The 14,985-nt window shown below is 36.2% G+C and overlaps 1 protein-coding gene across 2 annotated transcripts in view; it reads left to right on the forward strand.

The window, feature by feature from the left end:
- The window catches only part of SLIT2 (slit guidance ligand 2), a gene marked incomplete at its 5' end in the record, with an annotated part of 255,849 nt that overhangs the window by 19,145 nt on the left and 221,719 nt on the right, over positions 1 to 14,985 (forward strand). For both annotated transcript variants that reach the window (XM_084203836.1, XM_084203837.1), the window contains one exon: positions 1,340 to 1,411. In XM_084203836.1, the coding sequence (XP_084059962.1) occupies positions 1,340 to 1,411 (72 nt within the window). The remainder of the gene's footprint in view (positions 1 to 1,339; positions 1,412 to 14,985) is intronic.

The raw sequence follows: 14,985 nt of genomic DNA on the forward strand, positions 1-14,985 counted from the left end.
TCTTAATTATTTGGGTTCAGCCCTAAGACTAACAAGCAAGATAATCTGAGCCTTTAATTTTTCAAGACTGAAGCCTAGTACATTTTTTCACTTTGTGGAATATGTTGATAGCAGTTTGTTGATGTAGTGTAACCACTGTTACAATTATATTTATATATCTATCTCTCTCTCTCCATATATATGTGTATATATGTATATATCAGATAGTCCCATGCAGTCTGGTTTCTATGAGTGCCCTGAAATAGAGGGATGGTGCATTACAGAGTGTGACCTGTGATAAATGTTATCATTGTTGTTAACGTTATCAATGTTATCACTGCTAACAACAGTTTTTTCTAGTCGGTTGCTTTGCTTGAATGGCAGGTGCCACATGTGGTGGATGCATTTGTTAAAAACAACCAAAAGCCTGTTTTGAGCTTGACTTCTTGACTGGGATGACTGTATGCTCCAGGGCTGTCACACACAGTAGAAAGAATAATCTGCATCATATGTTTAGAAAAAATCATGAGGATAGAATATATTTGCCTTGGCTGGTGGTTGTTCTGTTGTCTATGGGTATAATGCAGAGGGCTTTGATCTTGTCACCTCAGTTTGAGCAGCTGTGACCCTGGTCAGCATGCTCAGTGAGAATCTTCACAGACAAATGGGCACCTTCCAGATTTCAGTTGCAGTTTTTTCTCTTGTACAGTCTTATGTATAACTGATCAAGTTCTAATTTTTTTCAGTTTAGCTCCCTCAAAGTTCCTATCTTTACAGTTAAAGAGAAAAAGCTGCATGAAAAAACCTCCTTGTAAGGCCAGATATAAGCTGTGACTGGGGTTTTTTGACTTCTATTTGATCAGGGTTTCTGTATCAGCTTCCTTTGCTTTTTAAAAGTTATATAAATAGGTTATAAGGATTGTTAGACATAATATTATCTTGTTACTGAAAATGTATACATTTGATACGTGCTCCCTTGAACCTTTTCATGGTCACAAAATGTCTATCTGCTCCATTATACCAAGAGGAACATAGAGTTAGTAGGGAATTGAATTTGCACTGCTGATTTTGTATTTTTAGCTTTCATGTTGTTTATGCAGGATGGAGTCCTGACTTAGTGATTGGTTCACACTGCAGAGATTCAAAATCTTTCATAAAATAGGTAATATAGTCTGTTGGGGGAAACCAGAAAATGTAATTAGTCCATGGTAAATTTACTGCTGGACCATGTCTCCGCTAATGGACCTTTCTGGTCTTTAAAATCAGCTTGTTACAGCCCTGGGATTCCAACTCAAAGTGGTTGCATTGCATTGCTTTAGCATTTGTAATTTAACACATCTTTTTCTTTTTCTTTCCAAAGGCGCCTAAACAGAAATAACCTCCAGTTGCTTTCTGAGCTGCTCTTTCTGGGGACTCCGAAGTTATACAGGCTGTAAGTAGGCACAGCCCAATAACTATTATTTGGGAAAATTTGGATTTGCTCTGTTATTCTGTCTTGCGTCAGAATTTTTATCTTTTGCCTCACATCGGGCTAAAATGTGTATGGAACATTGGTATTTTGTTTAAACTGAGTACTTTCTTTGCCTGCCTTGCAAGATTTTTTTTTTAAATTGTGTTTTACATCTAGGTCATATACTGATACTTGTATGAGAATATTGTCATGTATTCCCACTTCTGTAAGGAAGTTTTTCAGAAAGAATACTTCGATTTTCATTTTTTCCTGTTGGGTTTCTTTTAATTGTTTCTGTGTCAAAAGAGCTAAAAAATGCCTGTGGAGGTTCTGACCCAAAGATGCAGCACTGTATAAGCACTTTGGCTTTGTGATGTTCTTTTGTGGCTATACAGACTTGGCCAGAAAAGTGATGGCATTGGCACATGCTAGGTTTGTAGAGAATCCTCCTGTGTCCCTCAACAGAGGAAAACAAAGCTGGTAACTCAAGCTCTGGGAAGAAAAAATGATTAAATCCTTTATCTTAAATAAAAATGACAATGAACTGAGGAATGACAATTTGTTTTGATTGTATTACTTGGTTTGATAATGTTTTACTCTAGGCAATATGTTAAACTACATGATTTGACCCATTGTCCTTCCTCAGAAGCCACTTATTTCTGTATTTCTGTTGCAGTCAAAATGTGGAATAAGTTTAGAATGTGTTTTATTTGAACAAAATAAATTGTAAGGTAGCTTTAAGTTACAGTATGTGTTATGGAAGGGATAACACATGAAGTGCTTAATTAAGCTTTTGTAAGGTTGTACCAGTTTACCCTGTTTTAATTTAGATATGTTTGATACATTTATTCAGGCTCCAGGTGAGATTTCTGCTGTTGAAGTTGCTGGTTAATACTGGGTTTCATCACTTGTGTGCTTGGAAAAAGAAAAGTCAGGTTGAAGGAAAGCAGGATTCCTCTTGTTTCCACTTTAGTATATGGAATTATGTTTGAGAACAAATGTGATGCTTTTATTTTTAGTTGATTTTTATTTTACTGTTGTGAAATAATAATTTTCTCCCTCCTTATAGCAATATATAATAGCAAACGGAAAAATTACTCCTATTATTGAAAACATTTACTTTTGTGTATTTTGTTTTATTCCATTGCATTAGATGTATACTTTGTTTCCAGAAATTCTCTGTAGATCTAATGAGTTCTTAAATGACTAGGCCAGAAAGCTGCTGAAGGCTTTTTTCCTGACAAACAAAAATATTTTGCTCTACTATAATATTATAATATAGTCAAATATTTTATTGTATATTAACAATTGAGTCTCTTATAATTTCCATCAGCTGGGATAAAGACATTACCTCTATCAGGAAGGAGATTGAAGGGATTTATGGTCATTTTATTATTCCACCTACCGTGTAATGGTTGCTACCTAGATACATATATAATAGAAATGAGCCATAATTTGCAGGCAAAAAAAGGGATACACACTTCAGTCAAAATCATATTTGAATATATTTATTTCACAATTGGGTATTTGATAGATGCTAGTCTTAAATCTATAATGTCCTTTGACATAAAGCACACAAGTGCTCATGGTGGATATAGAGGAAAGTAAGAGATCACTGGCTTCACAGTATTAAATTTCCTCTGCCTAAGGGTTATTGTTGATCAGACCATGAAAGTGAGTGTCTGGTTATAATGTATTCATGTTTAAAAGAAAATATGAATGGTAGTAAAAAATTACAGCTGCTTAGCACTAAATTTGCAATTAAAAAATGCCAGGCCAACAAAGGCACTGATCTTAGTTAAATATTTGTAGTAAGTTTCCAGATAATATGTAGCCTGTTCCCTTTGAAGAATAGAAAGTGATTTGGTTTTTTACATGTATCATTGGATAGGCTTAGATGTATTTACATCCAAATAAATAGTTTTCTAAGGAGAATTCAAGTTCTCAAAACATGATCAATTTATATATATTTTTGTGCCTTGGGTTCAGTATTTATTTTTGGCATTTAACAGCTAATCAAACAATGTGTGCACTGCGAGGTTTCAACATACTCTTGAGCTTCTGTGAATAATAATTACCATTTGACCCTTGGCTGTAAATGAGATGCCAGGTGAAGAAGCACATATGCTTGTTGTGTAGGCTAAATGCAATATAAATGAAAGAGGTTACACTGTATATGAATTATGATTGGACACAGTTGGTTGCCGCCAGCGGCCGGCTATGCTTTCCCTTTGCTGTCTGCTCCAATTTCTCTTTGGACGGGTGGAGAGAGCACTGCGTGTTCAGGTCAAGATGTTTGCCTAGAAATAGTAGTACAGTTGCAGCTGTGTTTGCTGGAGCAGGAGACTAGTTTAAATAGCATTACCATTTATCCAGTCCATTAACAGAACTCTGTAAAATAATACCAACTCTGCATAAACTACAGGACAGTGTAATAAAATTACAAGCACTTGTTGACAGATGGGAAGTGTAAGTAAAGGAAAGCAATAGGTCGAGAATTTAAAAGAGACAGTGCATTATTTTCTGTGTCTAAAGACACTTAATTTCAAAGGTAGTTAAATTATTTTTCAGGCTACTTTCTTTCCAGTTTAGCAGCCTTCCAAGAAATCTCCTGGAACTAGTTAAAATGGATAATTTTAGTCAAAACAGAAGCTGATTTTCCCATTAAAAGCTATCTATAAAGGTGTTTTGACATAAATATTTCAGTAGGAAGTAGTTAAGGCCAAAAATAGTATGAAGAGTGCTGTAGGGTACCATTAGTCTTACCTTGCAAGCAATCTCTCAAAGCACAATGTACATGAGCCTCTGTTTTGATGCAGTACCATTAAAATAAAGGTTTGAAATCCCCTGGGATGATAATTTAAGTTCTTGCTCAACAAGTAGTGTTGCTGCAAGGAGGAGCATTCTTTGGTGACCTGTATGCCCACTCCTGCTATGTTGTGTTGTGTCAGGGATGGTACCTTAGCACAGACAATGACCACAGCCTAGCGAGTGCTTATCTGAGCCAAATAGATTTTGACTGCTTACTTTGGCTGGTTAGATCACAGTTCATTGATTGCTGTTTGCTGCAGGATACTGAGCTGCAGCTTGGACCCAAGCTGTTTGAAAAATCAGTTCTAAAAAATACCTTTATTAATCAGTGGCATCTAAAGGTTATTGAATTACATGCACAAAGCTTGTCCCTTCTGATTTACATTTCTTGTGCTTGGAATGTGGTTAAGTTTCTTTACTGACTGATATCTAAGTTAGGCAATGTTGACCTTGAAAAAAAATCAACCTTGGTAGTGAATGTTGTCTTATATGTTTTTCTTTTTATATGTATACTTGAAGGTACACACCATGTCTGTTTCTCCTCTAAAGGGAAAAATCTCTAAAACTTAAGGTAGTCTGATTCATAAACATCAATTTTGAGATGTCTGTTAGTCACTAAAAAAATTCCTGACAGCAAAGAATTACGGAGAAAAAGTACTGACCATCAAAAAACTTCTAAAAATTATCTTAAGCCAGAACAACAGCGGCAGCAGCACAGACAAAACATGCCGTACGGGAGGCCCTTGCAAAAATTCCTCCCGAATTAATTTCTGCCAGCTATGATTAAAGTGTGTGGTACTAGATGTGTCAGACACCATAGTTCTCTGCTTCATTTTACTCCTGGCCTCTTTGGCCCTTGCCACAATAAATCCCACAATGGTTAGGCAGGAATTGCAGGTTGCAGTTGCCAGGGTTACCGTTGTCCGGCCGCACCGACATCATTACTCATCCCAGCCCGGGCGGCTTCTCCCGCCGGCGCTCGGGCTGCTGCTGGAGGCGCTGCTCGCATCACTTGCTGAGCCTTGTGCTGCTTTTACCTCTGCCGAGAGAGAAAAAACTAACAGAAAAACCAAAAAACAAATAAACACCAAAAAAACCCAAAAAAAACCAAACCAACAAACAAACAAAAAAAAAAAGGCAAAAAATGCAAAACAAACCACATCAGCTAGGAAGGGAAAAAAGTAATAAGACGGTGCACGTAAGGCGCTACAACAAGGAGTTTTAAATATTTTTAAGTGCTGGACTCCCTATTGTTAAGGTGTAGTTTGATTTTTTTCATATTTCTTTTAACAGTAGTCATGGTGGGACTATGGTCATAATTTTGTAGAAAAGACACTTCAGTCTGAAACCATTTTAACAACTCAATAAAGGAATCACTCATTAGAAAAATGCTCATTATCTCAAAGCCTCTGAAATATTCCAACTGCAAACAACTGCTCGGGGTGTTAAATCCAATGAGGAGCAAAAATGAGTTTCCCCTTTTCAAAAGGCAATATTGAGGAATTTTTCTCCTTTTGAGAGTAGACTGCCAATGGAGCTGCTGTCAGGTAAGTGCAGTGGGTTGGTTTCCACTGGGCTGCAATAACATTACAGTGTGCTCCACTTTATTGCAGAGGTGGGCTGGAAGGACAAAACATTTAAGAAACATTAATTCAAACATGAATTACGAAGCCACCTTGTTGCTATATCCTCTCCAGGATAGTGTGTGTTTTACTCACTGGTTTGAGTTTTTATGATTTATTATGGTGTGTTTTAGCAGCATGCACATAAGGCAACTCAGTTTTTTTTTCTTTTTTCATGTGATGAATTAAATCTTATTTTAGAGCTAAATGGAAGCAAATAAGTCTTCCCTACATTGTATCAGTCTGGCTCATGTTTTGACTTGTATTTTTTTTTTTACCGCAGTTGCTTAGTTCAAGTAATGTTTGAATTGTTTTATCTAGCCAGTTAAGTTCAATTGGTAAGAATATAGCTACTTTACTTCTAGTTAGTTTTTAAATACTAGCCTTATTTTGTTAGCACCACTCTTAAACTGTGACTACAGTTCTAAGACTGTAACTATCTTTCAAAATTTTTATTTAGTGAAGACATGCAGCATATTAAGATAGGTATAAATGATTATACAGTTCTGGCTTTGTGGTATTGTAAGCCACTAATTAAAAAGAAATTTTTAATATATGAGTGATTACTAATCGTTTTTGCAGAGTGCAAGCACACTTACTGGTTTACTACCTCACTGCAGTTTTGCTAACAGGAGGTCTCATTGCCCCAGTATGGAATGTTTTCAGGGTGAATGTGGTCCCTTATGCTGCATGGCCACTGCCTGTTACATTTCTGGGAGTTTATTTTTGTATAATCCCAGTCGGTAGGCAGACAGGCCTATCTAAAAAGTAAAAGAATTACTGTGTATTAAACATGTGCTTTTTAAGGTTCATTGCCTGTGAGAATAAACCAAAGTAACTGAGAACATGTTACCTCTGTGCTAGATTTGTAATACCTAATTTCCAGCATTTATTTTTGGCATGGAAGAACTAGGAGATAAAGTTTTGTGAGAAATTATGAACACTGTTACTTCTGTTACCTGCTCATTTTTAATGTAAAGACAAAAGAGAACTGGGAGCTCAAATGCTTTATGCACTTTGACTTGCATGTTCACCTTTTTTCTGGTCCTACAACCACTTGCTTCTACTTTAAGCTTTCATTCTCTGCTATAATGTTTCAAAATTGAAAACTCTGTCATCTCAAGGTACTGAATAAAAAAAAAAACCCACCACTGTAGCTTTGCTTCAGACATAAGCATTACTGATATGGCAAGATGGCATTTTAGAGATCTTTGGAAGTGTTGCAAAAATGCTTACAATTCATCAGGTTGATTGATTTTTTAGCAAAGAAACAAGTATTGCTTATATGCATTTGGTGTACAACTTGCAGTAGCCATATCCTAGCAACAGCAAGCATTCAGCCTTAGACTCAGCTGAGTGGAAATGTTGATAGAACCAGAATGAACTTTTGAAATGTAGTTAGAAAAATAAAAGTAAAATGAATTTTCACTGTGCAATTATTGGACTTCAAACTTCACTATGTTACTCTTCCTGCCCTTTGTTATAGAATCTCTTAATCTGTTGGTCTTTTCCTGAGCTATGCTTTCTTTGGATTTGCATGTCATCTGCTATGGTGCTGTGCAGGAAAAAAAGTGGTGTACCAAATATGCAGAAATCAAGTGAATTGTTGTTACTGGAAGTAATAGTATGAGATTTTTGAATTTGGAAACAAACTATTTTGTTGTGAAATGATGCTCTCTATATGGATGTTTATATTTTTACTTTTGAAATAATTGGAAGCCATCTTTGAATTGTGGTTACATTTTCCTTTATTTCTTTAATGATATATGCATAATTTTGTTGTTTTTTTACAAGCTTTTGCTATGGGATAAAATGGAAAACTGGATGGACTGCTGGGGCTGTAAACGAATTCTGATCTGGGCAGATCACTAACTCTTTATGTAAGCTGCAATAATAAGTGGAATAGTTGACTAATTTCAGCAAAGGCATCTATAGGGATATCCATGAGTTGGACTTTGATCCTTGTGGGTCCCTCCCAACACAGAATCCCAGAATACTCTGTGATTCTCTGATGTTTATAATTTTTGGGTTTTGTTTTTGTTTTTTTATTAGAACAAACACTCTAAAACTGTTCAGTCACTTTTAACCTTAATTGGAAATTTATGTTAGACACCAAGCAAACAAAAATATGGCTCACAGCAATTCTTCTCAACCAACATAAATATCTGTGTTATTTAAATTTTTTATGCTATTAGCTGCTGGCATTTAAATATGTCTAATGTGAAAACATGAATCATATTAGTTGCTCAAGCATAACTCTATTTAAATAGTGTGGTGGTATTCAGAGTAATTGAGAGGTCTACTTTAGTTATTGTGGTTTTGGTACTTTGACAACAAGCATAAAAAATTATCTTGTGTTTCTGTTGGAATCATAGCAGTTAAAGCTGAGAATTGTGTTTGAATACAAAACTGAAAGTGGCTGGTTTTGGATCACCTGTAACCACACTCATGTCCAGTCTGAATCACTCCCTGGGTTGTTTCTGGAGGGTTGACCTTGAAAGCTTTGGTAAATTATGATACAGGAAACTGTTTAGTCAGGAGTTAAGTAGAAAACTGAAACTCAGTGAAAGAAGTCATGAAAAGTAAAAAAGCATGTCAGAGGAATTGCCATTATTATGTGGTGCAGAAACATGGTGTGAAATGTTATAAAGAGGACATCTGTAAGTCTTGGCTTGCACACAGTGGACATTTAAGTGCAGCCATGTCATCTTGATTAAAAAAAAAAAGAACAGAAAAGAGGAATAAATCAAGCCAAGGGAAAATCTGAAAGTATAGAGGCTTGTCCCTGTGATGGTAGGTTTCTTCTACAAGTGGAAGATTAAAGCCTAAAGTAACTGAATAGCTGAGAAAAGTCCAAAGAAAAGTTGATTGCTTCCCCTCCAAGAGTTCCAATTGATTGAAAAAAGCCTAATTTAAAGTTCTGTTTGTTCTGTGTCTTAAACCATCAGAATTTTCTTTTAAAACTGGGGGAATGCTCTGGAAGAGAAAGAATCCAAGGATAAAAAGTCATTGCAGGCCAACAATTGTTCCTAATCCTCACAAAATGCTGGAGAAATTAAATTTATTCTTTATTGCTCAAAGTGTTACCTAGGTCACTGGGCGATGGGAAAATTGAACTGGAAGTCGAGTAGGCACAATCTTTGTTTTGTGTCTAGATGCTTAACCTTAGACACGACAAGGCATCTTAGTGTGTTGTGGGAACCTGCTTCAGAGTATTAACACCAGGACGTTTATTACCCTGGATTTATAATGGGCTGTGCTGTCAGCAGATGAAAATGTTGTGTTTACATTTCAGTGTTAAATGATCATTTAATTAACACCTAAGAGAAAAAAAAAAAACCCTTGTGAAATTCTTAGCAGCTTTTATTGTTGGTTTCCGTGGAGGTTTTAATATCCAAGTTATGCTGTGGTTGCTTCTATAATACAGCTAGAAAAGACATTTATGAAGGCAATCAAGAAGGACAGTTTAACCCCTGTTGACCCTTCATCCTGAATGTTGATTTATATAGCATTTTAAATGCATTGAATGTTTTAAAGCCTCTTTAAAATTGCTCACACAGCATTCAAACAACGTAATATTTTTCCATGTAAAAATATTTCCCAAAGTGTACATTCTTATACAGAGGATAGCTTTTCTTAGAAAATAACTAATGTATATAGAATTTATCAACAAAAATTTTACTGTAGTTAAAAAAAAAGTTGTTGCTTTGGCAGATTTGTCTATATGTTCTTGATAAGGATATACAAGCTTCTCTAAGAAAAAACAAAAAGGAAGTTTTAAACAGACATCATATCACGTTCTGGTTGTAGTAGCTACTGTCTGAGTTCTTCAAAAAGGATAGGAAATTGGCAAGACAAAGAACATTAATACAAAATGATGTATCCACTTTACCCAGCATAGTTCTACTTCCATATGTTCCATTGTATCAAAGTCAAGGCTATCTAAAAGATTTAATTTGCTTCTGGGTCCTTCATAGTGTTTTTTGTTGCAATGTTGATCTACAAACGCTTTCTGCAATAATGTCACCCTAGAAAGCACATTTGAATAGGGTTTTTTTGCATCCTAGATCTAAAGCTGGATGAAATGTTCTTTGTTAAAGAGCAGATGCTTTTCAACTGATGCGCTTTTACAAACACACTGTAGTAAAAATTGAAATTACATATAGATTTAGAGATTGTTTTGGGGGTTGTTTATTATTTGGTCTTTGCTCAGGGAATAAACCCCACAACCTTAAAGCATGTTAAGAGAATAATAATAAAAAGCCCAGCACAGTTTAAGTCAATTATTGATGATCCACAAATTTTGTCTTCTTTTTGTTTTTCCTGATGATCATGTCTTTCTTACATGTCAATAACTGATTTAGAAAATGCAGATGGAATCTGCTGATACAGTAAATGTTCCTTTTTTTTCCATGCAACTGACATGAACCATCTAACACTTGATGGAATTTTACAGCTGCGGTGAGACTTATATCTGCCAGTGGGATCTTAATGATTTTCAAACTTCTCTAAATATATTTATTAAGTTGAAATTTAATATTCAGATAGAGACTTGCCTTTTCTTCTGCCTCAAATGTTTGAGCAGTTAGAGTTAGAACTGAAACTGCAATACCATGTTTTTTCTTCGGTGTTTTTAATTGAAAAATAATTTTGCAATATCCATTTCTTAATTGCCATGTTGGATGAAGGAGCCTTAGGATATGATTAGGATAGATAAGAAAGGCTTACCCTGTACTATGCAGAGCTTGCTCTCCTCTCAGTCCTGGTAGAGCTGGTAGGTTTGCTGTGCTGGTGATTGAGATGAGCAATGCATGCAGGAAGACTTGGGCTACACTTTCTACATGCAGAGCAGTAAAATTCACCTGCAACTGTTCAACTGAAACCTGAAAATTCACACTGAGCTGTTTGGGACTCTGAGACCTGGTGGGAAGGTCACATCCATTGTCTCAGTACCAATTAAAGGGACTCTCATTATGGCAGAGAAAGTGCCAATGTGCAGAGTGCAGTACTTGGTCTTGGAGAAGAGCTGAAGCCGGAGCTGCGGTGATGAACAGCCCAGGCTGTTGTCCCGGTCCTTGTCGCTGTTGTAAGGGCACTTGGAGCCAGGGCTGGTGGTTTTACTTGGGAAAGGCTGCTTATGAATGCTGAGCGGGGTTTATTCTCTCCCCCAGACACTTGAGAGCCTGCTCTGCTAATGGCTGTTCAGACCCACCTCATGGAGAATAAAGCTGGGACTTGCAGAGCTCTTTTCATCTTTACAGCCAAGCCCAGGTGCAGGCCCTCCCTGGCTCAAGGGTGTTTAAAGGACCACACTCTGAAGGCTTCTTTCCAGGGCCCTTAGTCTTTAGGGGGAAGAAATAAGGGGCTGAACTGGGGGGGTAATCCTTTCAGCTAAGCACTCCTTGAGGATTTTCAGGGTAACATGTACAAGAGAGAAAAATCTTTGCCTCTTTTCATTTCTCCTTCTGCCCAGACAGTTCAATGGTATTTTTATTTTTGCTATGAGTGTGTAATCCGTACAGTTGTGGGGAAGGGCTGCTCGTACATTTTAAGGTGGCGTGTACAAGAAGAGGTTTGGTGGCAATTGTTCAGTCCTTTTGGTATTTTTACTTGGGGAAGATAGAATAAACATAAGCTCTTCTTTTCCCCACTTTTTTTTAGGAGTGGTAGATAGCTGGCAGGGATTTAGATGGTTGACCCTGAAGCTGCAAAGGTTGCATGTGGAGTTTGATAAGACCCACAGGGAAGAGTTGCACTGAAGATAGGATAACAGCTAATATAATGAAGGTGGATTTATAATAGCTGCTTCTCTGAATGCAAAGTTATGGCAGGCTTGTTTGAGAGGAAAAGAATGTAAATATGCATCTAAAAGAGGGAGAAAAGAATTTGAAAAGCTTTGCAGAACTAAATAAAGGTATTTAGATAAACTAAAAAAATTACTCTGACACATGTATACTGCATGAAAGCAGTGATCATTTCTGAAACTGGGGAAAATTCCTATCTGGTTCTCACTACTTCTGCTTAAATGTTAAATCTAGTCAATGATTAATTGATTCTGTCATATTCAGTGTTCTTTATGAATTGTGCATTCTTTGCAAAAGGCAAGAGGCTTAATGCCCTTCTAGATTTTAGTAATGTCTATAAATTCAATACAGCAAGTACTTCTGTGTAACTCTCCTATGCCATAACTTGTTATAGCAGTAGTACTGTCCTCATCATTTATGTGCCTACAACACAATAAAAATACCACTCAAAAAGCATCATTTTTAATGTCTGAGTAATTTCTAAAAATTACAAAACAGAGCTTTTGTGGACAGCCTGCCAAATCTGTACAGGAATACTTTGCCACTTGATCTCTAGTAGAGTGTTCATGTCAGAGGTACAGAAGCCAAAACCGCTCATTTGGCGCACAGTATGGCGATATCATGGCAAAATTTTAGTTTTGTACGTAAGTTTAGCAGATGCCAAATTTCAAATATAAAATGTTGCCACAGTGTTGCTTTTCCTTGGTTTGTTAGTGATGGTAGCCACGCACGTTCACATTTGAGCATTGGCCTAAATGCCAGTCAGGTCATCTTCAGTGTTCTGGCTGATAACAGTGGCTCTGTCTGTGTAAAATAAGAGAATCCTTCACCAGGTTGTAAGTTTTGGACTAGGAAATAATCAGAATTTTTCAACTGTTTTTCAGATCTATAATAAAGATTCCTGTTAGTGAAATTTGTGCAACTAGCATGCCATAATAAAATGAAACGGTTTTGCAACATGCAGTGCACTATCACCTTTGAAGTCTTGCATATGAAACTGTATGCTCTGTTCAAAGCTGCTGGGGCATGGCCAGTTGTGCCACATTCTCCTGAAGTTTTAGATACTGGGGTGAAGTATTTATTTGGTTCATTGTTTTGTAGTCTATTGATTGCTGATCTGAACTGTTTAAGTAGCACACCAGTACATTTTGGTAAAGGAAATAATAGTAAGGGATTTAAAGTTAAACCAAAAAAGTATATTGGAATTATTTCTTCTGTGGATATGAACTGGAGAATGTGGGAAATACAAAATATGCCAAACTAAAGATTGTAATCACTGGGGAAGAAACTATTGTGAGAGAATAATAGCTGTAAATGTGCAGCATGGAACAACAATATCATCCCATTTCATGTGTGTGTATCAAAGGCACTGCAGGAAATAGAAAAGAAAATATTTCCAACTTTGTTATGGAGTTTTGCATAACCAATGGTGATGTGGTTTGCTTTGCTAGTTAATCTCATGGGAAGTTCACTTCAAATGGGTATTTTTTTCCATTTTGTTGCAACATTAAAAATATTTCACTAATATTTTGGCTAAACTGAAGTTTTTTTTCTGTTCTTGTGAATCAGGTTGCAAAACCTATTTTGTCTTTTTCTTCAGTCAAATTAAAGAAATTGTGAATGCATTTGAGTTGTAGGGAAGGCTTTAAAATTACTGTGTGCTGTTAGCTTACTTATATGAGTGGAATAGCAAAATAACGTCAGTATCATGTGTGCATGTGTATGGGGAATAACAAACAGCAAAAGTGGGAGAAATGTAGTTGAATTAGGAAGTTGATTGGTCAAGAAAATATTTCTGCAGGGAGTTGCAAGTTTTTGAGATGGGTGGCCTAAGAATGATCATTTGGTGTATATTCAGCATTGAAGTAATGATAATAATATTACCAGATACACAAATTCTTAGTAAAGAAATGTAACTGCACAGTTTGCTGTAATAATAAATTCCCAAGATTTAGCATTTAGGTGTAACAGGGGTGTTGGATTTTCTCTGTAGTAGCTAAAAATCAAAGCTTTTTCTGCGATTTGTTTTGTTCATTGCTGGTCTCCAAACCATTCTGTTACAAGCTCTCTTCATTGTGATTTTATCCACAAAGGTGCCAAGTGGGGAGAGGAGCCTAATTCTTTCTTGCAGTATGAATGACAGCTTGCAGTGCTGTGTTCCATGTGATGTACTTGACTAGGCTGGTGAAAAAGAGTCAGATGGAGCCAGCACTGCTGGCCAGCAGTGCTTCTCATACCTGGATAGGCTCTAGAGAGTGAGTTGGTAGTAGGGAGTAAATTCTGAAACAGGAAAAAGCTGCCATTTAACTGAAAGTCACAAATAATTGGCAATTTGATTGCTGATTTGTCTTTTTGTCCAGGGAAGAATTTGTCTTACAAGAGCTGCAGATTACCATAATTGTAATGTAGGACTGGGGCCTAGAGAGCCTTTCAAGGCTGGCAGAAAAGTGTATTATTTCACATACTTATTCTAGAGAAATTCAGATTAAGGTGCATAAGAATTGTTGCATGTTGAATAAACAAAAGTAGAAAGCATTTTGTATTAAAAAAAACATAGTTTTGTTTCTGTGTCTGTAAAAGATTTCAAAGTCTGTTTCCTGAAGTAAAACACCATTAGCATAACCACTCAGTTTTGTGTATTCCATGGAACAGGAATTTGAGTGTTCACAGCTCTGCCTTTCATGCCTACAGCAAGGCATCAGTGAGTGATGTGTGGGCCTGAAAATGCATTAGTGCTGGTAGTTCTTTGGGCCTTCACTATTACTGTTTTAAATACTAACATTTTAAACAAACAAAAGCAACAACCCCCAAAGAATTGAAACAAATCCCAGTGTTTGAGAAGCAGTCAAAGAGAAAATGCCAATGAAGGTGATGTCTGTCTTGAAAAGATTTCTGTTTCTCCAAAAAATAATAGTTATGAAAAATATCTGTATCCATTGGATTTTGCATGATTATTTGATGAATTAGAGACATAAATTTGGAACTTAGCTTAATATCTTCATATAGTGAATAAGAATGTGATGCTGTAATTTCAGTTTATAATTCCTTAGAAATGTACACTTTGTAATTGTGTGCTTTGTTAAAAATGGAACTTAAACTAGTTTCCTGTAACAATGTTCAGAGCCTCCTTTTTGCATTATTAGCTGTGTGTGGAATTTTTTTGTAAGAAAGTCTGCAGCTGTTAATGTGTTTTGCTCACTTTACTTGCATTTTTTAATTACGGCTGTATGATTGTATTTGTTCATTGTGTTTTATTTTGGCTTCTGAACTTGAGATGGCTTCTCAAATAGTTTGCTAAATGGGAATGTTGCTGAAAAGT

Source organism: Fringilla coelebs, assembly GCF_963513975.1.
Source record: "Fringilla coelebs genome assembly, chromosome: 4".
Taxonomy (NCBI): domain Eukaryota; kingdom Metazoa; phylum Chordata; class Aves; order Passeriformes; family Fringillidae; genus Fringilla; species Fringilla coelebs.